This window comes from Urocitellus parryii, chromosome 8 (assembly GCF_045843805.1).
Source record: "Urocitellus parryii isolate mUroPar1 chromosome 8, mUroPar1.hap1, whole genome shotgun sequence".
In the NCBI taxonomy this organism is placed as follows: Eukaryota; Metazoa; Chordata; class Mammalia; order Rodentia; family Sciuridae; genus Urocitellus; species Urocitellus parryii.
This window is the reverse complement of record NC_135538.1, coordinates 97,526,445-97,551,000: the sequence shown is the minus strand read 5'-3', so window position 1 is coordinate 97,551,000 and position 24,556 is coordinate 97,526,445. Positions and strand designations below refer to the sequence as shown.

The window sequence follows — 24,556 nt, the reverse complement described above, 5'->3', positions numbered from 1 at the left end:
CTTGAGACTCCAGATCATCTGAAGCATATAAATCCTGATCTCTTTATCAGACATTCCATCTGTTGCAGCTATTACCTCTTCTAAAGTTGAGTTGACCTGCATTGCTTGTGGTCCTTTCTTTCCTTGTCTTTTCATACTGCTCGCGTTTCTTTCTGCTTGGTGCAACTGTTGTGTTTTTGAAATTTACCCCCTATTTATTTATGTTGCTCTTGTATAGTTGGGAAGTCTCCCTTGCAGGGCGGGTATTGGCTGTGCTCCTCCTCTAATTATGGTGGTCTGTCTACCCCACTGATCGGTCGCAGGTCTGCCCCCGCTGCGGGCACGGGTGGTGGCTTTGCTCTGCCCCCACTCCAATTGTGGTAATGTAACTACCACGCCCTGGGGTCGTTGGTCCTGATCTGGATGTGGGTGGCGGCTCTGCTGGGCCCCCACTCCAATTGGTGTGACGAGTCTACCGCGCTGGCAGACCTCTAGGCTGGTGGGTCGAAGTTCTGCACAGCCCCCACTCCCAATGGGGATACCTGACTACCTCTCCAACGGGTCACTGAGCCCCCTCCGGACCCGGGCGGCGACCCTGCTCCACCCCCACTCCAACCAGTGTGACGCGACTGCCTCGGTGTTACGAGTCCACCACGCTGGCAAGCTACCTGGCCTGTCTTGCCAGTTGGTGGCAGGTCTGCCTGCCCTGCTTGCTTGGATGTCAGCTCTGCACAGCCCCTAGTCCAAATGAGGTTACTTGGCTACCAAGCCGCGGAATCGCTGGTCCTATTCTAGGCGTGGGCGGCTGCTCTCTTCAGCCCCAGCTGCGTTTGGGGTGTCATGGTACCACGCTGGCGGGTCACTTGGCCTGCTCTGGGCGCAGGTGAAAGTTCCACTCTGCCCCTATAGCACCCCGCCGGACCCTGATTGAGAAGCAGTCACCGCCGGTTCCCTAGCCTTGTGCCAAAGCAGCTTAGGTAGCCGGAACCCCGCCTCTCCGATCCCGATACACTCTCCGCTGGGAGCTGGCTCCAGGAAGCAACCCCCACGGGTTCCCCAGCCCCAGGCCAAAACTGTTCCGGGAGTCAGAACCCAGTCGCCCCAAGCTCAGCGCACGCTCCACTTGGAGCTGGCCTCCACCGGCAGTCTCTGCAGTTTCCTCAGACCTGGGCCAGGTTAGCCCCGGGAACCAGAATCCAACTGCTCAGTGCCCGGCGCATGCCTTGCCCAGCACGCGCCTCTAGGAGTATTTTCCACAAGAACCCCCGCCCCGAGCCTGAGCAAGAAATCTGTCTGCTAGACGCAGGCAAATACCAGCCTGATATCACCTGTTCCGTAGTTGAATGGGCTGAGATCAGTAGAACACGGGGATGATTACATCATCTCTCCGAAATGGCGGCTGCTGTCCTCCACTGTGGTCCGACCGGTGTCTGGAACCAAACTGGGCCGCTTCTCTCCTCTGTTTCAAAGCCGGAACTCAGCACTAAGGGCTCCAATGTACCACAGGCGGGAGGCCCCCGGATCCGTATCGCTGATCCCCCGCTCTGGCACCCTGCCGCTCCCCGGCACGCACCAGAGACTCCAGCCGCGGGGCAATCGCCTGTCAGGCTATGCGACCCTCCGTGCGGGGAAATGGAGCTCTCAGAGCCGAACTTCTCACGATGGAAATCTGTCCACTAGATTCTGGAGCACCTCAATTTCACTGGAACTTCCCAAAGATAGCCTTCAGCCTTTTTGCATCGTCTTTCTCCCACTTAGTGACGCGGCGCCCTGGGGTGATGCACTCCCTTCGCTGCCACCTTCCTATTCTCCTTGAGTTATCTGTGCTCCACAGGAAGGAGGATCACTTTGATTTTTTCTGCTTGCCCCTCTCCCAGCGCTGGCTAGCCAGGTTTCGTTTTGGCTGCTACTGGGAGGAGGGGTTGGAGGTCAGGTGTCTCTAGTTTCCCCCTAGTCTTTATGGAGGCTCAGCTTGATACTCCCTCTCCCGGCAAGCCTAGGAGAGATTTTATGCGAATTCCCGCTGTCTGGGGGGTGAGCTGATTGACACAAACCTGTTTTGATGCTGCACTCTGTGGGAGAGTGGCGGTGTATCCTTCAGCTTTACCGGATGGTGGCCGCTGACTGCCTCGGTGGAGTGTCCGCTGTGGGGGATGGGACTGTACTGCTTCCTTCCCCTTCTGAGATCCCGTGCTCGGCCCAAGGATCAGTGTGGGCTTGGCTGGCGGGATTCCACCTAATGGCCAGTTGTGTGTTTTTTTAAAGAGTTTATCTAGTCCCTCAAAACTTAAGCTAAATTTTGAGCAATATTTCATAAATTTATAATTTTACTTAAATTTATCTTAATTTATGCATAAAAGCATAAAAATGTATTAATGGGGTGACATGATGTTTTCATGCATGCATATATTGTAGAATGCTTAAATCAAGTTAAACATATTTATCTCCTCAAATATTTATCATTTCTTTTTGGCAAAAGCTTTCAACATGCTTTCTTCCACCTTTTTGCAATCCACATTCTCTATGGACATTCTGTGCTGCAACATTGAAATTCTTGCTCCTGTCTAAGTGAAACTTAGTGCCCATTGATCAACTTTTTCTCATTCTCCACCCCCCTCTATTCTCTGAAACTTCTGGTAAGCACAAGAATTTAAAACTTTATTTGAAGACAACTGAACTCTATCATCTTAGTCTTAAAAATACATCTCATCCAAGAGTGTAGAATATCTCTTCCCTTATTCTTATCATTAAAATGTCTTCAAATGGAATTAATTTTTTTTCTCCTTAGTGGCCTTAACTGTTCCATTAGTTTTGGATCATTTTAAGATTTGTTTTGAATTATATAATTTAACAAATATATATTATATTTGGTTATTGCTATTGTAGATAAATGCTACTTATTCATGAAAGGTCATATACTATCTGGAAAACTTTCTCAATTCTCTTATTAGAAATATTAATACATTTCATTGTCACAGTACATATTTTCATATCAAAATCCTAAAATAAACAGTATGCATAATGACAAGTTTGCTTATGTGTTTCCTTTAAAATTAAGAACAAAATATCGATGTTAACTATCTTTGCTACTGTTTAACAAGAAGGTCCTTGTTAATACTTTAAGAAAAAAATGATATAATATAATCTGAAGGAAAGAGATAAATCTCATTATTGATTCACAGATATATGGAAAATAGAACAACAGAATATAGCATAATATGTGTTAGAAGCATTTAAAATTCAGGAGTTTTCATTTTAAAATCCAAATTTCTAGTCCCTTTTGGAAGTTGCTAGATGTGACAATTATGGACCCATTGTCATGCATGACAGCCATCAGTTGGAGATGAGTTGTTGATGTCACTTTTGGTAACACATATACTTTCCATTTGGCTATTTACCCACCATTTGCTATTCCTTTCCTGGCCCACTTCTTTCATTTTTTGCCAATATCAATACATCTAAGATTTCTTTCTTTTTTTATTTATATATGACAGCAAAATGCATTACAATTCTTATTACACATATAGAGAACAATTTTTCATATCTTTGGTTGTATACAAAGTATATTCACACCAATTTGTATCTGAAGATACTTTGGATAATAATGATCCTTACATTCCACCATCATTATTTACCCCATGCCCCTTCCTTCCCCTCCAACCCCTCTGCCCTAGCTAGAGTTTGTCTATTCCTCTCCTGCTTCCTCTTCATATCCCACTATGAATCAGCTTCTTTATATCAAGGAAAACATTCGTATATCTGTAATTTCTGTCAGTAGAGTCTTGACTGTTATTCATTACCCAGCTTACACAAATGTACATGAAAACCCTAGATCACTACTATTGTATGTATTTTGGGTTTAAAGAGAGTGATAAGTTTGAGTAATGCTCATGTGTGTTTGTTGAATTTATGTATTTTATCACATTGGTATAATCATTGAAATAATTGGTGAACTTAAATAATATGTTGTATGCTAATAATGTAATATTACATGTCATTGTGTTCTGTATATATGTATTTCCATGTCTTATCATCATGTTATTACTTGGGGATCATATTCTTATGTAAGAATGATTTCTATTAGTGACAGAATCAGGTTCCTTGATCAAGGTAAATTCACCTCTTAGATCACCTTGCAAATAGCAGACAATTAACAGATGTCTCTTTACCACACCTAAGTAGCATTTTTTTTATCACCTTATTGAACCTACTATTCATCTTCCTAACTTAAAATTTAATGAGCACTTATTATGGATCGAACAACTGTTTCAAGCACCCTTCTGGTGCCTTCATTCATTATTTTATTCTACTTTGTTGAAAAGGATTAGTTTTTTTATATCAACTATATAGAAAGCTGATTAGAGGGGAAGTATGATGATTTAATTATTGTGCACTAGTTACAGTGCCATGAGATGGGAGAATTTTAGTAAACATTGATTGATTTGGATTGAATTGATATCTAGAGTATTTTTATTTTCTGAAGTTCAGTGTTTGCTAAGTTAATACATAGATGATTTATAAATAATAAATAATTTATTTCTATGTAATTTTAAAGAATATTTTCAAAAGTATGATTTTTTTCATACAAGAAGTAGTGTTAAAATATATTTGTAAAGTATTGTTTATCCAATGTTTCAGTCGTCAATCTTACCATCATTTGGAATTTGGCATCTTTACAAGAATAATTTATATTTAAATTAGTTATGCATCTATCATTGAATTAAGCATTGGGGGGATAAGAAAAGAATATTATAAAGCCTGGGATTTTGAGAAACATATTCTTTATGTGGATAAGAAAATTTAGGTATGTGACACAATTAGCCATCATTGAAATTTAATAACAATCAAATGTCCCATTTGTGTTCATTGTGGATGATAATATAATCCAACAATCTCCCCTGGGAAGTAGAGTATATTAAAATAGTTAGTACTTAATAAATACCATATACTAGAGAAGATTATATCAGATTGCTGACAACATTAATTAACATACATATTTTAACACATGAGGTTGTTTTAGTCTGGACTTTTCATGTCATTGAAGCACCAGGCTCCATTGAGCTTTCTTTTCCCACACAGCACTACAACATGGCCCCCATGTTGTGTGGTTCCTCGTACTCCATACATCACAGTTAAGTCCCAGTAGATGAAACTGAGAAAAAGGGTGTGGTCACCACATTATAAGGAGTATTCTAGAGCACAGAAGAACATCTGCATTCCTATCTCTTTTGCCAGAATGTAGTGACATGGCCATGCCAACTATCAAGAGAGGCTGGATACCAAAGCTCGTTTTATTTTGCTGTGTGGCAATGTGCCTCCCTACAATGGGGTCTGCTACAGGATTAAAAATAGTAAAGAATGATAATGAGAACAACCACAGCAGGCTGTGTGCCAAATTAAGAATGTATAGTTCTCTAAAAACAATGGCTATCTAGATGATTGCATTTTAACTTAAATGATTATTTCAATTTTTAATATCTTTTTTTTATTGCCCCTTTGAGCTGGTATTCTCACTATGTGGCTCAGGCCAGACTGGAGCTCTTAAGCTCAAGTGATCCCCCTACCTCAGCCTCCTGAGTAGCTACCATACCTGGCTTCAATCTGGAGTCTCGGTATCATTGTACAAGCTGTAGTGCTTTTGATGTACTAAAATATATTTAAGCTTTTCTTATTTAAGGCATATGGTCCATTCAGAAGAGCAGTTAGCACTTCTTCAGCATCCAATTTTGCTTAAGAGCTAGAATTTTGTGAAGATTGCAGTTTAGGTTCACATTTTAGGTAGAACTTATGTACCAGGTAAAGTTCTTGCTCCATTCATTACAGAGGTAAGCAATTAATCATTTTATTGAGTGGTAAAAAGTTCACATGAGACTATAATTGACTCTCACGAAGGCAATTTTTCCTTTTGTTTTATCATGCTTTGAGAAGTAATTAGTTGGAAAGAAAAAGAATACTACACAAAACTGAAAGAAAAGTGCAAAATTAAAATAAAAGACAGAGGTATATTATTTATACAGTTTTTTCTGCAATTTATGAAGAACTGTTCTCTGAGATGCTATGTTGATCATTTATAATCTATTAGAGATTATTTTCAGTGATTTTCTTAGGTACCACTTTCTAATTATTTTTCTTATGCCTGCCCTAAGAACTCTTTAAGTCAACAAGTTCAAACTATACATTTTCTTAATGATTAAAAAATAAATGTATCAATTCTCCATAGCTGAAAGTAGAACAAACATATCAATAAATATCTTACTTCTGTGTCACCCATATCTGATGATGGTTTCCAGTAATTGAATATTCAAATGCCAGATACAGAAAACCTGTGATAGAATTTATTTTTTTATTTTTTTAATATTTGAAATGTTTATTCCCAGAGGATTTACTATATTAAAAGGTTTCCAGTAAAAAAGTTCTTCCATCAGAGATGTTTTCAGGGTAATTTTTAAAAAAATTTCATTTATTTATTTATTTATTATTTTTAAATTTTTTTTATTGTTGGTTGTTCAAAACATTACATAGTTCTTGACATATCATATTTCACACTTTGATTCAAGTGGGTTATGAACTCCCATTTTTACCCCGTATACAGATTGCAGAATCACATCAGTTATACTTCCATTGATTTACATATTGCCATACTAGTGTCTGTTGTATTCTGCTGCCTTTCCTATCCTCTACTATCCCCCCTCCCCTCCCCTCCCTTCCCCTCTTCTCTCTCTACCCCCTCTACTGTAATTCATTTCTCCCCCTTGTATTATTTTTCCCTTTCCCCTCACTTCCTCTTGTATATAATTTTGTATAACCCTGAGGGTCTCCTTCCATTTCAATGCAATTTCCCTTCTCTCTCACTTTCCCTCCCACCTCTCATCCCAGTTTAATGTTAATCTTCTTCTCATAGAATTTAAAACAGAGACAGAGGAGACATTCTAGGCATAACCTTTTGGAGTAGCAGATCTTAAGAAATAGCTGGTGTACCATCTGTCACCAACAGACCTAAGCTCATTTGATGATGTGCAGTTCTGTGTTTGTGTAGGTGATAAAAAGAATGTAAGCTGGTGACACATTTGATTCACTCCTTTGCAACATCCTTAAGCATATTATAATGAAGATAAATCACAGTTCAAATTCTGCTACACATATTGACCATTGCAAAAATACACTTTGGTAAAGAGAAATATCTAATTCATAGATCCTCTGTAAGCTCCATGAAAACTCCACTTTTTCTCCTTTTAGGTGTTCCCACATCTATATTGCATGAAAAAAAATTTCTTGGAGATACCTGTAATATTATGACAGAGATAGGACTGTTACCTCATGGTGGGTATCAGGGAAGGAGAAATTCTTCTTCTTAGTGGCTGACACAGGACACTGCACAAGATCAATTCATAGGCACCAGGACTAAAGGTTCAAGACTTTGACCTTGACCTTAATATATATATATATATATATATATATATATATATATATATATATATATATAAACTGTGTGCACAAAGATGGACTATGATATAATTATTTAACTAATCCACATAAATGAATATTATCCATTTAACCAATGAGAGCCGATTACTTAACAACTGTTATGCTGACTAACAAGCCCACTGATGTCTGCCAATGAGAGCCCGTTTCCGACATTCATTAACTAACTGTAGTGCTGATGAAAATAAGGATAATGGAAGCTCTTGCAGCAGCTACCCTGAAGTCTGGTCTTTCAGAATGAATGTCACTGACCGACTGTGGGGTGAGCACTTCTGATTAGGGCAAGTGACTGCTTCCCTACAGTGCAGTTTAGACCAGCAAAGATAATTATAACACACTCTGATGAAGTATTTCAAAATATATTGTACCACCATGTTATCATCTTTCCTCAAACCTACAAGACCAACGACCAACTATTTCACTCTCCAAATATTAATTTACCTAATTTTGTCTTAAAGGCTTTTAAAGTTGCAAAACTCCCTCAATTTCAATAGTCATTAGTTTAATATTTTGTTTCACTTTTCAGTCAAGATGCTAGGTGTGCAATCAATGTGACTAACTCACTCTGAAGATGCTTCATATATATTTTACTGAAAAAAATAAATCTATCAGACTGGAATTCTCTCAACCCACCATTTAGTTTTCAACCTACCTCCTTCCATCCCAGTTGCTGCTTATAGTGAACTGATCTCCCCTCTTGGGCTCTGAATCCCATCTTCTCTAGTCTTCTCAAGTTCATCACTTATAATTCTCCCTAGGTCTCTGTACCTCTCTCTCTCTCTCTCTCTCTCTCTCTCTCTCTCTCTCACACACACACACACACACACACACACACACATACACACCCTCTTTCCTTTCTATATAAACTTTTTTCCCTTTTCTGCTGGCCATCCCATTTCCTATTTCCTTCAGCCCTTTAATGGGAATATCTGAAAGTTTGCTTCCTTACTTTGTAGCCTCTTATGAACTTATCCCTACAGCATGCCACTCTCAGTTACTCTACTGAAACCTCTCTTGGTGGGGTTATTGACAAACTACATATAATTAAATGCAATAATCAGATGTCCGTTTACTTGTTCTTGATGTCTCATCAGTACTGAACAGAGATGACCATATTGCTTGTGTGAAATACTTCCTTCTCCTGGTTTCCATGACACCATCTTCTCATGAATTTGATACTTGTGCACAGTCTTTCCTGGTTTCTTCTTCTGAGTGTCTGTCAGCTACAGTGTTTTGAGCTCAGTCCTAGAGAACCTTTTCTTTCCTGTATTTACTTCCTCCAGTAGATACTGACTCAGTCCCAGATTTTAGTATCCATCAAGTTCATGCTCAGTTATGTCTTACCTCTGTACTTCTAACAACTACTGTCAACTTGACATTTCCATTAAGATATCTAACTTAGATTTAATCTAAGTCTAAAATACCCAAAGTAGAACTCTGGATTTCCTCTCACAAGACTTCATTTTTTTTCAGTAATAACTTCACAGTCCTTCTATTGCTCAAGCCAAAATCCTAATGAAGCATTTTAATTCGTCTTTTTCCTCATTCCCCAAGATCAATCCATGAGTGAGTTCCATTTGCTTTTGCTCCAAATTATATTCACCAATTTCTTTCTCTCCTTACTGTTGTCATGGTAACCCTTCATTCTTCTAGGAAACCCCATCCCAGCCAGCACAATGGGAGTGAATAGGGCAAAGATTTAGGGCAGAGATATTTTGGGTAAAACCAGAATATCTGAATCCCATCTTCTCAAGTTCATCACTTATAATTCTCCCTAGGTGTCTCTCTCTCTCTCTCTCTCTCTCTCTCTCTCTCTCTCTCACACACACACACACACACACACACACACACACACACGGTAAAATTTGACTTTATTCTAAATTTGATGAGAAACAACTTGAGGATTTTAAGCAGGAGGTAACATGATATGAACTTTAAAACATTCTTCTCAGTCTGTAGGGGGAATGAGAAACACACTGAGAAGGAATATAGCAAAGGATGGAGAGGACCATGTCTGTATTGAGCAGAAGCCTGTGTCAGCAGTTTGACTAAGGTCAGAGGTAGCTGGTTATGGATTTTGTTAGAAAAACCAATACTCTGTGAGAGGAAAGTGAATGTAGTTTCACATGGTACTTCTGGCTTGACATTAAGAAGGGATGAACAAGAAATGCTTTGGTTTACACTAGGTTTAGTGCTAATGATGTGGGGCAGACCTCATGGTGGACTTCTTTTGACTTCCACGTTATTAGCTAGAGTACAAGTCAGAGAAGGGACAGTCTTCTTCCCTTACGCCTTTTGTAATTTTGGTTCCCTTTATCTTTGCAACCAGTATGCCTAATACTCAAAGATTCATGAGGTTATGATTAAAAATCTTCTGGTTTTGGCCCCATTCTCCTTTACAAATAGTTAGGGAAGTTCATCCCTTAGATTTACACCCAAACTTCGATTGTTCTAAAATTCTTTATTGCTCCTAGGTAGTAAAAACTTCTAGAGTCTCCATATACATGGTGCCAGTTATTAAAAATATCTAATTTATTGCTACTATGTAGCAATTAAAATTTTAAACTTGAATGAAAGCTAATTCTTCCCCATCACCTTAGTTTGCTGCATTAAGAAATGTGGTCTCTCTCTTTCTTCATGATTGTGGAATATCAAACTCAATGGGAAAGGGCCAACAGATGCAAATATTAAAGGCTTAGATTCACTAAGCAGAATATTAAAAGGTGAAATGTAATATGAGCTAAGCAGGGAGAAGTTGTAAAAAGTTTCCCATGAAAAATTTTTTGAAAAAAAAAATCAAAGGAGCCACGAGATGTAGGCTCAGGATGCTGAGGTGAGAAGATTGGGAGTTCAAAACCAGCCTCAGAAAAATCAAGGCACTGACCTGGGGTTGTAGCTCAGTGGCTGAGCCCTTGCTTCACATGCATGAGGCATTGGGTTCAATCCTCAGCACCACATAAAAAAAATAAATAAAATAAAGATATTGTGTTCATCTACAACTAATTTTTTTTAATTTTAAAAAATATTTTTAAAAAATCAAGGCACTAGTCTGTGAAACCTTGTCTCTAAAAAAAAATACAAAATTGGACTAGTGATGTGACTCATGGCATAATGTGACTCGTGGCATAGTTCCCTTGGAGAATTTTTGAAGTACTTACTTTTCACTATGATGTTATAAATAAGTCAGGGATTATTTATATGGTACGTAGATTACATGTTTTTGTTAAAAACAACTTTTTTTAAAGTTTCTTTTTCTAATTCATCAAAAATATTTTCAAAAATTATTTAACTTGTAACTGGGGTACTAGTTTCACAGCAATTTACTCAGTTTTCATATGATGATGATTCACCATAGGTCTCTTGAATATTCAATTCTATAAAACAGTTATCAATTAATTTCAGTTAATATTTAAGAAATATTTGGACTTTGAAGACAAATGGCTACAGTCTTACTGATTTCATAAATTTTTCTCCTGATCCAAATCCTGAAGACGAAAAACATAGAATTTATCTTTGTAAGGTAAATTCAATGAATTTTTTTTTTTGTATTTTGGGCCACACTACTAATTACTTGCTCTAGTCATATTTAATTAATTATACTCAATTATGAGACTTGAATAAATTTTAAAATAAGTACTATAAACTGATTCAATAGTTGCACTCAAATATTTATATTGCTTACCTATTTAAACACATTATTTTTGCAGCATAGTTAGTGATTAATTCCTTGTTAATTGAGTTTTCATGCTTTATAAATCCTCTCTGTTGAACATAATACACTGTTTAAAGATAAACAAGGCCAGAAGAATTTGATTTATCAACCTTGACATGAACAAGATGTGGATTAGATTGGCACTAAATGCTTTCTCATGTTTGAAAAACTAACCACAGTCTTACATTAATTGTAATGCTAATGCACTTTATCCAGATTAGAATTTTAATTTGTTTACATGTTACATTGACAGGTTGCTTCAGAGATGGTCAACATTATGAAGAAGGATCAGTAATTAAGGAAAATTGCAACTCCTGGTAATGAATTTAAGTGACACAGAACAGAATTGTACTGTCTATGTATTTTTTTCTTCAAATAAAAGGAAGATTTTTTGAAACAAAACATATATTTAAATACAAATAGACAAAATTAAGTATGTATACACAAAGTCATATTCCATAAGGCATCATACACTTGTAAATTTTATAGGCCTATTTATTGAATGTTGAAAATATAACCATGCATGTATCTTTTAATACCTGAGCTTGATGTTTTGTTTTTGATAATGAGCCTTGATCGTACAGCAGTTTTGCATTAGGTATGCATCTTAACAACAAAAATTTTAATACACTTCAGATTTTAATATACTACAGACAAGCTGTGTTTTTAGCATGACTATATAGAAAAACACGCTACTTTATAAGGCTTAGACTATAGAGAAAATTTCTCCATACAAGGAAATGAAATCTACTTGCCAAATGATCCTGTTTTAAAACTTTAGTATCTATGTTGTCATATCATTTATTATTTGCTGAAGTAGAGGTTAAGAGCCCATTGAGTGGTTGCTAATACCTGCTTTATGATGTATTTAGCCAATAATCAAACAGCCATATGGTTAACATTAATCATGAAATTATGTTTTATATCTTTACAATGTACAACTCTTGATGTTAATTCTGAAACGTACTCTATAAAGGCCAGGCCACATTTGTAATTCTTGTATCTTTATAGCACATGCTCAGGACAGCAGTGGAGATGTTCCCAGCACACGTGCCTTGTTCGTCCAGAGTTAATTGAACATGTCAATAAAGGAGACTATGGGTGAGCTGAATCTTGCATTACCAGTTTCTTGGCCCTCCTAATTACTCCTCAGATCTCAAACAATTTTTTTACTTACTCCTAAAAATGGTCATTATTCAAAAGAAAGAGTGGGGAAATTGGGAATGGAGATAAAAGGTGTGTACACTTAGAATGCACGAGGTGAATAATAAATAATTAAATTAAAATTAACAAATAAAAAAGAATGGTACAATCTAGTATTGAATCATTTAGGAAAGAGAAGTGTCATGGTGTGGGTGTGGGGAGTAGAGGAAGTATTACACTGAATAAGTATATAGGCAAAATTAGGATATTGGCAATATTGATTTATCACACTCATCATTTTCTTTCTGCTGCTGTATCACCAAGCTAATCCTGTGCTCAGCTATCCAAGATAGGATACAACCTTCATAGGACAGTATTCTATCTGGATGATACCTCAAATAACAAGTTAATTTAGACAGTCTCTCTAAAGTGACTGATATTTAGCCAATTCACTTATAGCTCATTCAAAAGACAGACTGAACCACTTTGCTAGTAATATAAAGATAGGAATGACTTACACTTAAACATTGGAAAAATTGTTTGATGCTCTTCCATAGATTAAAAATTAGGTGGCTTCACCACTTACATAGAGAGAATGAAGATGTAGGCACCAGCACAATACAGAACTGAGAGAGGGATAGGCTGGCCAATACCTGTCTCAAAATTTCTCCACTACCATTGATCAAATCTCTATATATCTCTATGTATCCCTTGATAACATCTTCCACACTCTGTACAAGGCTTCATATAAAAAGATCCATTGTCCAGCTGCTATAAAAGTGAAGTCATTCTGAGATGTTTGTTTTTAAAAATAGAAATCTCATTCTCTTCTACACGTAAAACACTTTGTTTCCCAGCACAATGGGGACACTGAAGTTCAATGTGCCCAAAGTATTTTCGTGGAAGACAAAATATAGAAAGTCACTTTTGTTGATATTAACATTTAAAAAATCATTCTCCATTCTTCTCTGTGTTTGTGGTTAATATTTTAGGTGATAACTTGATTACTGTTAAGTATTTCTAGGAAAAACCAATTACGGTTTTCTGTGGCTAGGTGACATATAAATTTTCAAGGAACATGGTCTTGACAAATGAATTGAAAAGGTTCCTAAGAGGATTTAAATGCTGGACCTAACTAGCACATGCTTCCAAGAAACTGTGGTAGATAAGCCCATTGTTATAGAGTACATAAGAATCCACAGTAGAAAAAAAGTATAATTAGGAGCACAGAAGTTGAGAATTTATTGGGAATGTTGCCTTCCTTGGGAGAAGGAACTTTTTCCCCCATTATTTGTTTATTTTGAGCATGTTTTAGGGTTTTTTGTTTTGTTTTGTTTTTGTTTTTGTTTTGTTTCGTGTTTGGTACCAGAGATTGAATTCAGGGGTACTTAACCACTGAGCCACATCCCAAGCCCTATTTTGTATTTTAGTGAGAGACAGGGTCTCAATGATTTCCAAAGAGTACATGACTTAAAAAGAGTAATAAGGGAAGGATATTTGAGGAAAAGGAAACATGCACAGACCAAAAAGAAAAAGTTAAAAGAAACAAGATATGAAGAAAGGGAATAAAAGTAAAATCATTCACTGGGAAACAAAAGTGGAAAATTTCTTATATTTAAAAGAAAGTTCTAATTTTCTGCTGTTTGTTGTTCTCTGTTCAGGAAGCTCAAATTGGTTTTGTGTGAAAAAATATTATTATAATATATTATTCAATATTTATTAGTGCTTTTTAAAATAACTTGTAAACAAATATAAACCTTTGCTTTAAAATATTTCTTTCCCGAATCTTGGCAGTATTTTAGATTCCAGCCTTTATTGATTCCACATAATGTCTATCAGTGCTTATTTAGTCCCTGCATTATTTTTCAAGACAATCAATTAACATTAATAAAATGTGTTCATTTGTGGTATTGATGAGGATGCAATAATTTCTGTCTTGGAGCAGTGAATTTGGCTGAGGCGCCAACATGTCAAGCTCTTGTAAAAGGATTTCTAATGATAGGGCAGAATGTAGGACCAAATCAATGGCACAAATCATAATCTGCAAATTAGTAGAATAAAGGGAGACCCACAACTGTTTTTGTTATTTGCTCGGTGCACGAAACTCTTCTGGAACTTAGCACTTTAAAAGCCACAAGCTTTTCATTTGTTCATGTCAGTAATTTGGAATGGACTCAACTGAGGCTCTTGCTGGTCTCTTCTGGGCTTGCTCATATATCTATTGACTTCTTTGGGAATTGAGGCTGAACTCTCAAAGATGGCCTTACTTCTGTTTTTGCCTGCTGGTGCTGGTTGCCATCTGTCTCCAGCTGGCTTGCTTTGGCTTCTTCACATGAGGGCATTGTTCCAACAGGGTGTGGATGGAATCTGTGCAAGCTCTGTCTTGAAGCTTAAGCTTGACAGCTACACAACATCAATTCCATTGTTTTCTTTGGGCAAAACAAGTGAGTAGGCCAATCCACATCTAAAGACTAGGCAAGTAGATTCTCTCTTGATGGAGAGAGCTACAAATAATTTGTGGCCATTTTGAATCTGTCAAGTGTCTAAACCTGATTTTTTTTAATGAATTCAAAATCTAGTATAGAGGACAATTTGGCCTAGATTTTGCATTTGTTTCTCAAAATCAACGTATGCCAAACTGAAGGGATCAACCTTGACATATCCTTGGTGACTGTCATCTGCCTCCATCTGGCCAACCAAAATATTTGAGGTTAGCTCAATTCCCCCTCACCTTTTTTTTTTTTTAACTATGTCACCACATCCTACTAATTCCCACATACAACATTTCTCTAGGTTCTATTTTAGTGCATTTCCTTATCACATATCATTTGAAATGACCTGATTGTCTTTCTGTGTTCAGTTTGACTAAATTCCAGTCTATTCTTCATATTTTCATAGCCATCCTTCCAAAATAAAGCCTTGATTCTGCCACTTATGTTCTTAAAAATCCTTCATTTCATTCCTTCTGAAAAACAATTATTCTTAGCATGAATGACTGTCTAGATGTAAAGGTTTTTCACTATCACACCTTTTATACCCTTTCTAGCCACCCCCCCATCCCCTCTTATCATTTAACTTATCTTCCACTCCCTATGTGTGCAAACTAATTCCAAATCTTCATGCTTTGCTCAAGAGTTACCTCTGTGTAGAATAAATGTTCGCTTTTCTTCACATTTGGCCTCCAAATTCATTCTCATCCTTCCAGGCTAAGCATTAAATTCACTTTCTATGAAAATGTGCCAACTCCTTCAGGCAGAGTTATGTTTGAATCCTCTGTTCTGATCACATTTTGACCTACTGCTAATGAAGTTGCCATATTGAAATCATTTCTTTCTTTCTAGTCTTTGTCAGGGTACGAGCACCTCGAGGGTAGAGAAAGTTTTTCATTTTTGTGTTTCTGGTATTTACCAGATGAGATGACAGATAAGTTAAGAAGGTTCTATAAAAGCTAAATTGGATTAAGGAAAAGTGATAAGTCCAGATCAAGGAGAACAATGCAGGTTAATAGGGCCTTTAACAGTTTTTTGAAACTATATCACAGTAAATCACACATTTTATTTTGTGATCTAGTATACATACACATACAGGAACATAAAACGGTTCTTAAAAATAGGTTCGTAAAGTAGAGTTCCTCCCTTTTTGTGGGGGGCACTGGGGATTGAACTCAGGGCCACCCAACCACTGAGCCATATACTCAGCCCTATTTTTTTTTTTTTAATTTAGAGACAGAGTCTCACTGAGTTGCTTAGCATAAAAAGCCTCGCTTTTTGCTGAGGCTGGCTTTGAACTTGAAATCCTCCTGCCTCAGCCTCCCCAACCCCCAGTGTTACAGGCATGCACCACTGCACCCAGCTCCTCCCTATTTTTAATGAGATCTAATATTTCCTATTATTTTCCTATATTTATTTAGTTTTTGTGGCCCTGGGGATTGAATTCAGGGCCTTGTGTATGTTAGGCCAGTGTTCTACCACTGAGAGCTCTGCCATTGAGCTACCTCTCCAGCTGCCTTCTATTTTTATTTTATTTTTTAAAATGCTTATTCCTACTCACTCAATTGAGTGCTTAATGAAGTGACCCACAGATGTCTCTGGCCTGATACCTGCAAGCTGTTAGTGTAGAACAATGAAAACATACTTTACTGATTTCACAATTTTTTCCAAGGTGGATCCTGTTAGTCTCTCAAATAATTCCACAGTATCTAATATATTCAGGGGTTTTCTTATTGAAATTCCTTAGGTGGATGAAGATTTTACTTTAAAATCATAGCTATAAGGTGGTTTAAAATTTATGACTTAATGGGCCTTATGAAAGAAGAGCATTAACTTGCCAGGCACATTATTAAAACTTGAGTGGCATTTATAATCATTTGTAAGAACCTATCACATTGTACATAATTTTGATTATAAACAAAACAGGATAAAATTTATACTTGACTTAAGTAGTAAAACTATCTTGCCCTTGAGTTGTAAATGATTCAAATAAGCAATGAATAAATTACTTTTAACTTTCTCATTTTTCATCTACTGTCATCTTTTAAAGAAATTTTGCTTTCAAATGTCAATATTAAATTTGGAAACAGTACATTTATTTTTTCTAAGAACACAACATATATCTAGAAAGAAATCTACGTTTTGTTACCAAACTTCACATCAGTTTATTTTATATTATTAGTAGTAATTAATAGTATTAAGGACTTTACACAAATTAACTCATTTAACAAAAGGTAGACCATTTCAACATCTAATTAATTATCACAGATGTATTTTTTTTAAAAAAGCAACCATTTTGCTTGCAATTTTTCATGGCACTTCTTTTTATTAGCAAATTTCTTTTCAAATCTAAATTATAAAGAAAACAGATACCTACTTAATCAGCAAGTGCATTTGAGTGTATGTGTGTATATATTTTCGTTTGTAAGGCAGATGGACAGCGCAGAACTACAGCCAATTCTGGGGAATGACTTTAGAAGAAGGTTTCAAATTTCGCCTTGGCACCTTGCCACCCAGCCCCATGCTTCTGAGCATGAATGAGATGACAGTAAGTGCTTTTCCTGATTCACATTTGTGCATGTGTTTGCATAGGGGTATTTCATATGTATGTCCAAAGCAATTCAAAGTAACTAAAATATTGAGTTGTAAGCCTTTGAAGTTACAAAAATACAATTTCTTTATATCAATTTGAAAATATTTTCCCAAAATGGTTGTTTTATCATACAAAAGTCTCATGTGAACTTTGAAAGTTCAATTACACATAATGTCCTTTAATAATGAAGGGGGGTTGCCTATAGTTTCACAGAAAAGCATATTTTTTTTATGACAGGTTGTTCAGCTTGTCAGTGCTTTCTCAAGTCCTCACTCTTATTTTATTTTTAACTACAGAGTTATTCTGTGAGTTTATCTAAACTCTGTTTTGATGCCTGTTGGACTACTCAGTATCATATAAGATTGAAATAAATGCTGGCAACTTTAAACATGCTTGTTACGATGATTAACAAAATCTTCAAAATCTTCAAAATTTCCATTAAGAAAATACCTTCATTTTTTCAGAGTGACCTGGAAAACTTCTTTGTAAAATTGCCTGAGTGTCCAATAGACTTACGCTTTGTTCTTTGTATTGGTTTTTGTTTTCCTTTGTAAGATGTATTATTATCTGCTAATGGAGAAGCTGCATAAAGAAATTTCTATTTCTCTAGGTAAACTTCTCACTCAGAGAGCTGCAGCTTTCCACCCCAGTGTGTGGTGTTACCCATTACATGCACTTTCTAGTTGAGATGTTGATTCTATGCAACGCTGTCACTGATGCCCAGGGCGGGGTGGGACTTCAGGCCACTGAGTGCAACTTCTCTAGTCTGCAATGAAGAAATCAGGCTCTGGCTGCCTAGATGCTCTCAGCATCTGGAGACAGCAGGGTTTTTGTTTGCAGCTGGATGAGTTGTAAACCCACTGGTGACTCATTAAACATTTCACCTGAACTTAATTTCACTGAATTTACAGAGCTTTGATCACCTGAATTATTGTTCTAATTCAAATTCTAGTAGCAAGATCTGTTAAATTATAATTAATCTCAAAGAAGATAATAATAACTGACTTTTACTGAGTGGTGTGTTAAGCTCTTTTATTCTTATCTCATTTAATTTCCTCAGCCACTTGATGTCATCAGTACTATCATTACCCACATTTTAAAGACAAGCAAATTAAGATGTAGAGAGGTTAAGTCACAATGATAGTCAGAGAGGCTAAGAGCCATCACAGAATTAAATTGCAGATCTAGGACATCTACAAGGATCTGTTCCCCAAAATAGTCCTTAGCATTCCAGTAGAGTCAGTTAGCTTTGGCCGATTCAGATTCAAAGCAGCAAAAGAAAAAAGAAAAAAAAAAAAGCCTTTTCACCTCTAACCAGAGATAATTTTCTGAAATGATCAGTTTAAAGATATTTTTGGACCTTTGCTACAATCAGTAAGATAAAATCTTTGGCGTAATAGTTCAGATTCATGATCTTTTAGTGACCTAATTAAAAGATCAGTTGGAAAAGAGTCATTTTTATTATAACAGTTTTATTTTCTCTTTTTTGTCCCCATTTGGGAAAAAAAGAAGCAGCATTGTTAAAGAAAATACTTACCCATTATAAGGTCTGTTCTTCCACTTTCTTTGTTTTGAGGGCCATGTTGGACTAAACATTTATTTAGGAGTTTCCTCAGTATTATTCATAACATTTCCCTTCTAAATTTTAATTTTTGTAGCTTGGAAGTATTTATAGTCTAGAGAAAATGAAGTATATTTCTTTCTCAAGTTGCCATTCATCGTAGCAGAAAAAAATCTAATTCTAAATCATTTATTGGCTCCTAGGGATTTATTTGCATAAAAGGTTCTGTGTTGATATATAAGTGAAAATTCTTAATGATTAATACTTTAAGAAAATTTAAAATTGTTAGTGGTATAAATTAATGCATAAGGTTGCCAAGTAATTCCAGGAAAGCAATAAGGAAATTCCTGGCCTATGGGGAGTTCCATTAACTGCTAATGATGTGAGGCAAGAAAACAGCTTCTTATTTCTAGGGCATGGTGGCTTATGGACTGTTTCTGAGTGATGGAGTTGTCCTAATAACTGGTCAAGTAAAATAAATTCCCAGAAATATGACAAGGTAACTTGGAGACTTTGGAGAGGCCTTTCTGGATAATTGTTTGGTTTAGATATGAGGTATCCTCCAAAAGCTCATCTGTGAGACAATGCAAGAATGTTCAGAGGTAAGATGATTAGATTATGAGAGTTGTACCCTAGTTGTATCAGTGGACTAATCTACTGATGTGGATTAAATGGCTGATAACTATTAATTAATAGACAGGTAGGGTACAGCTGGAGGAAGTAGGTCACTAAGGACATTTCTATGGTGTTTATACTCTGTCCCTGGTGAACAGAGCTTTCTCTCTTTGCTTCTTGTTTGCCATGTCCTGAGCTGCTGTCATCCACCATACCCTTTTTCAATGATGTTCTGTCTCATCTTCCACCTGGAGCTATGAAGTCATTGGATAGATTGAACCTCTGAAACCATGAGCCAAAATAAACTTGTCCTCCTCTAGCATGTGTGAGGCGCTGGGTTTGAGCCTCAGCACTGCAAAAACAAAGCTCCTTAGAGACAGTGTATTCAGGGCAGCCAGCATGCTTGGTTCTCATTCTGGCTGCTCCACTTGTTGCCTCTCTCTTCCTTCATAAAATGGTGACTGTGGTATTACCTAGCTCTTAGGGTTGTATGAGTTCCATGAAATTCTGGGTGAGCAGTGCTTATCAAAGTACTTAGGATACAGTTAGGCATTATTTAGAAATAAGCATTGTTTCTCTCCCTTGTATTATTAACTTCTAGAGAAAAATAGGATTCTGAAACAGGTCAATTCTTCCAGAATTTAAGTATCCAAACCTTCATCATTTGTAGCATTTTATTTCACATAGAGAAGTGTAGGCATTGATTCATTGGTTCTGATGGAGATTACATATTTCTGATGAACCTGAAAATTTTTCTGTTATGCTCTCAGATCAAATCAAATCAACTCTGCATATGATTGTTTTCCAGACTAGCAAACAAGTACTTTTGAATTTGGAAGATAGCTCTGAAAAGCCTCCCTGTGTTGTATTTCATTATAAATATTGAAAATATTTTGAATGAAAAAAGACTATTTTCACCCAGAAATGTGGAAATTAAAAGGTTACTTTTATATGTGGCTCAGTTTAAAAAATATAATAGGGTTTTTTTTATTATTATTGCTGACTCCTCAGAAAGAATAATTAGGTATTATATCTAAGGTGGAATGATTAAAAATTAAGACTAGCATGATATTTTAAGCCTATAGACCTATACTATGTCATGTGACTGGTGTAGGTAAAAATATTATAATTTTTTTAAGTTAACTAGCAAAACATGTTTTCTCAGTCACTCAGTATGAATGAGTTTAGTTGGATAAATTAATAAAGAAACATGTTATAATTTTTCTGTGGTTAGAAATTAAGATGAAATAACTTTATAATAAATAAATATATAATATTTATATAATATATAACTATTATAAACTTTAAAAATCACCACCAATTTTTAGGTGAGAAATTTTTTTAAAAATCATTGAATTATTTGGATAATTTATCATTACCTAGATAACACATAGTTGATTAATTGGATTTATTTCTCTAGTCATTAGTTAAAATAGGAGAAATTTATTTATTTTTTCCTTTCCTTACCTCTATGAAATATTTCAATGATGGCAAGTACTAAGACTTGAGAAATACCTTTGGAAAAGTCAAATCTTTCCAAGTTTAGGTTTTGACTAATCCTAGGTTATTGAAAACAAATTTTAATTATGAATAACTGACCAAATGAATATCTTCAACTTAACTCCAAGAATATGAACCCTATGTAAATAGAAGCCTCTATAGAAACCAAAACATTGACTACAAAAGTAAAAAATACAGTTCTGTAATTATGTATTTTACATAACATTGGACAAAAACAACCATATTTTCCCATAAAATTGATCTTTGGCTCCCACATACATGCATATAAGGCATATGGGCTCAGAGTTCCAAAATACAGTGGCATTGGTGGAGGACATGGGCAGATTTGATAGAGTCCTTATTTACATATATGTTCACTTAGCTCACCTCATAATCTTCTCATGTAGTAGAGAGAAAAGCCAAGGACAGAGGAGGATGACAGTTATTTTAACTGACATGGAATTAAGGATTTTAAAATTAAAAAATCATCAAAACATTTACTTATGTCTCTATCATCAAAACATTTACTTATGTCTCTCCAGTCTCTTTTCTGTTACGCCCCTTCTCAGAGTGGAACCCCAAAACCTTCGTAACCTTTAGAAAAGACACATGCCACTTCACTCCTTGTTCACTTGCTCTTGTGGCAGAATGATTGTCTTGTGTCTCAAATCGGTTTTCTAGCTTTCAGTTTTGTCTTTCTATACTAGTCACAGTCAGATGAGTAGCACTGTGATATAATTGAACACGACTTGACCAACACAGTGGGACTAAATTGATCACTGCAGGACAAATCTTCAAAAAGAAATGTGAAAATTTATTTTTTCGTCTGTATGAACAAATACCTTGGGCTGATAAAAAGTAGATTCCTGAGGTGATCTCCTGTGTTGATTTAACAGTTACCTACTCTGGCTTTCCCATGCCTGGGTCTGTCTTTTCCATATATACTGTTTCTTCCCAAAGTCTATTACACAAAACACTTGAGGCTTTGATCCGCTTCATAATAGAAATGATAGGAAGTGAAAAGAAATAAAGTATTTTGTATTGGAAAAAATCATGAACATTATTTTCACTTTTTAGAGCCTCACATAATTTGGCATTTTGTAAAACCACATTGCAGAGAAGACAAATATCTATTTAATTTTCAAAAACAATTGTTCCTTAGAACTGTTTGGTTAATCAGCTTCTTCATTTTTAATTACCTGTTAAAATCCCTCAGGGCTAGTGTTCTAAGAAACTCATTTTAGGAAATGTGGCTCATCCATTTTCAGATATATGCGTTCTTCACTTTTTAACACCTCTGAAATTGGAACGCTTTCTTAACATTTGATCATGTGATGGGGTCAATGAAAGATGGCATTACCCTAGTAGCTTTAATAATTCTGTGTGCTGTTTTGGTCATGACTGGGCTTAGCTGTGAGGCACAGAAACTGAAAGTGACAGTGACGTAAACAATGCAGACATTGATGTCTCACTAGCAAATCTAGAAGTGGGTTGTCCTGCAATGGAATCGTACAATGGGGCTGAATGTCCAGACTTCTTTCTTCTTTTTGCTCCATTGCCTTTATTTCCAAGGTCATATGAGGGTTCAACAAAATTGCTCCATGTCCATCTCTACTGCCCAAATTCCTGCCAGTAACAAAAATCAAAATACCCAGAAAAAAACAGTGAAAGTCAAGAGCCAGTCGTCTCTTAAAGAAACTTCGTATGGCTTTTTCATAAGCCTGAAAATGGTAATAATAGCAGAGAGGTGTGGGAAACAGTCATTTTGCTGTCTTTAGAAGAGGGGCTAGGACCTGCCATAGAACAATCACTGAGTATTGATATTTACAAGATCATTGAAAATTACTCTATATTTAGAAACCAGAGAAATATCAAAGGATAAGTCTTTAAATGTTAAGGCATGAAGGCAGATATCATTGAAGATGAGAGTTTCATTTAGCCACTAGCAACCAGAAAATTAGCCCTTTCTTTCTTAATATCAAATAGTTTAGAAAAAAATTCTTGATATTCATAGCCACTGACCTCAGACTGTAATCAGAACAGAATTATATTTTCTGTTGCTTTATTTGAGTCTCAGATGTCTCTGATTATCCAATAAAAGTGGGACAAAAGTACAATTAGAGCTGGAGGGGGCAATCCACATAATGGATTGTGTGTAGGTGTAGGCTCAACAGTAAGGATGTACAGAGTATATTCTGAGGTGGTTGATAAAATTGATCAGTTTGTCTCAAGCTGCTCTCTGATTGCATTCTCATTACTCCTTCAGAGATTTTACTTTAATAAGATGTGGGAGTTATTGGAGATTGTTTATCACTGTGCTTAATTCTCATATTTGTCCATAATATCTTTAAATTCTAATTTTTAAATAAAAACATTAAAGAAAAGTAAACATTAAGTTTAACCACAAATTTGGCTAATACATACTTGAAAATATAATTAAATTATGATTGAACTTTTTTCAACGTGACAATATAAAGAATTAAAATTTCTCACATAGAAGAGTGGAAATTATACTTAAAATTAAATTGATATTTTATTTGAAACACCAATTTTGGAATTTCTTTCACTCTTAGATGGTTCTTTTGATTCTTTTCCTTTATTAAATTATCATTTGACAAAAATACAAATTGTGTAAACTTTAAAAAAAATCTATCATTCATTGAAACCAGAGTTCTATTACCAGTTCCTAAAAGTTGTTATTTTGTAAGGCTTACCTTAATTTGTGAGTTATAAAAGCAATCTTATTTTTTAGAGGATTACAATATGTATGGAATAATGGAATATAAAATGTTCTCTGCATTTAGTATATTAGATTATCTGATATCATGAAAGAAAAAGAATCTCAAGATAATATGTGCCTGATCCACTTAAGTCCCAGAGGCTTATTTTTAGAAAACGCAATATTAAATGATTAGTAAAAATCTTTAAAAATTCAATATATGAACTTTATGAATTCATCTGGATTAGTGGATTCATAAATATGTTTTCAATAAAAATGTCATTTTGAGTGTTGTTTCTCTATGCCTTATTTTATTAAGAAGGATTACCCAGTCATACTTTTTATTTTTAAGGAATAAATCATAAAAGCAACAAATGCATGCTGATATAATAATTTAACTTAAAGTGCCTTCAGGGAAAATACATTTTTAAGAGATGAAATTTACCTGATATATATATCCTATTATTATTATCAGATTGATTGTCTCCCATGTGCAAAGCACTGTGGTAGTCTTTGTGGAAGTCACATTCTGAAGAATTTAATGCCACTGAAATGTGTATAGAGTAATAGTTATATCTTTATTGCTTCAGCAGAGCAGAAGGGATATATCCTAGGTGTTATTAAATTGGAATTCTAAAGTAATAAAATAATAACTGACGCTCCACTTATTTTTCTGGAAACTTGAGGCAACTTCATGATAAATGCCTAAATGCACACTGATTGGTTGATAATTTTAAAAAAATGTGAAGGTATGTGTATTTCT

The 24,556-nt window shown here is 35.8% G+C and overlaps 1 protein-coding gene across 1 annotated transcript in view; it reads left to right on the top strand.

Moving 5' to 3' along the window:
- Nucleotides 1-24,556, top strand: part of Tinag (tubulointerstitial nephritis antigen) — a 92,134-nt gene that overhangs the window by 9,203 nt on the left and 58,375 nt on the right. Inside the window, exons 2-4 of the mRNA XM_077802109.1 lie at nt 11,427-11,490; nt 12,185-12,274; nt 17,239-17,353. Coding sequence (XP_077658235.1) covers nt 11,427-11,490; nt 12,185-12,274; nt 17,239-17,353 — 269 coding nt within the window. The remainder of the gene's footprint in view (nt 1-11,426; nt 11,491-12,184; nt 12,275-17,238; nt 17,354-24,556) is intronic.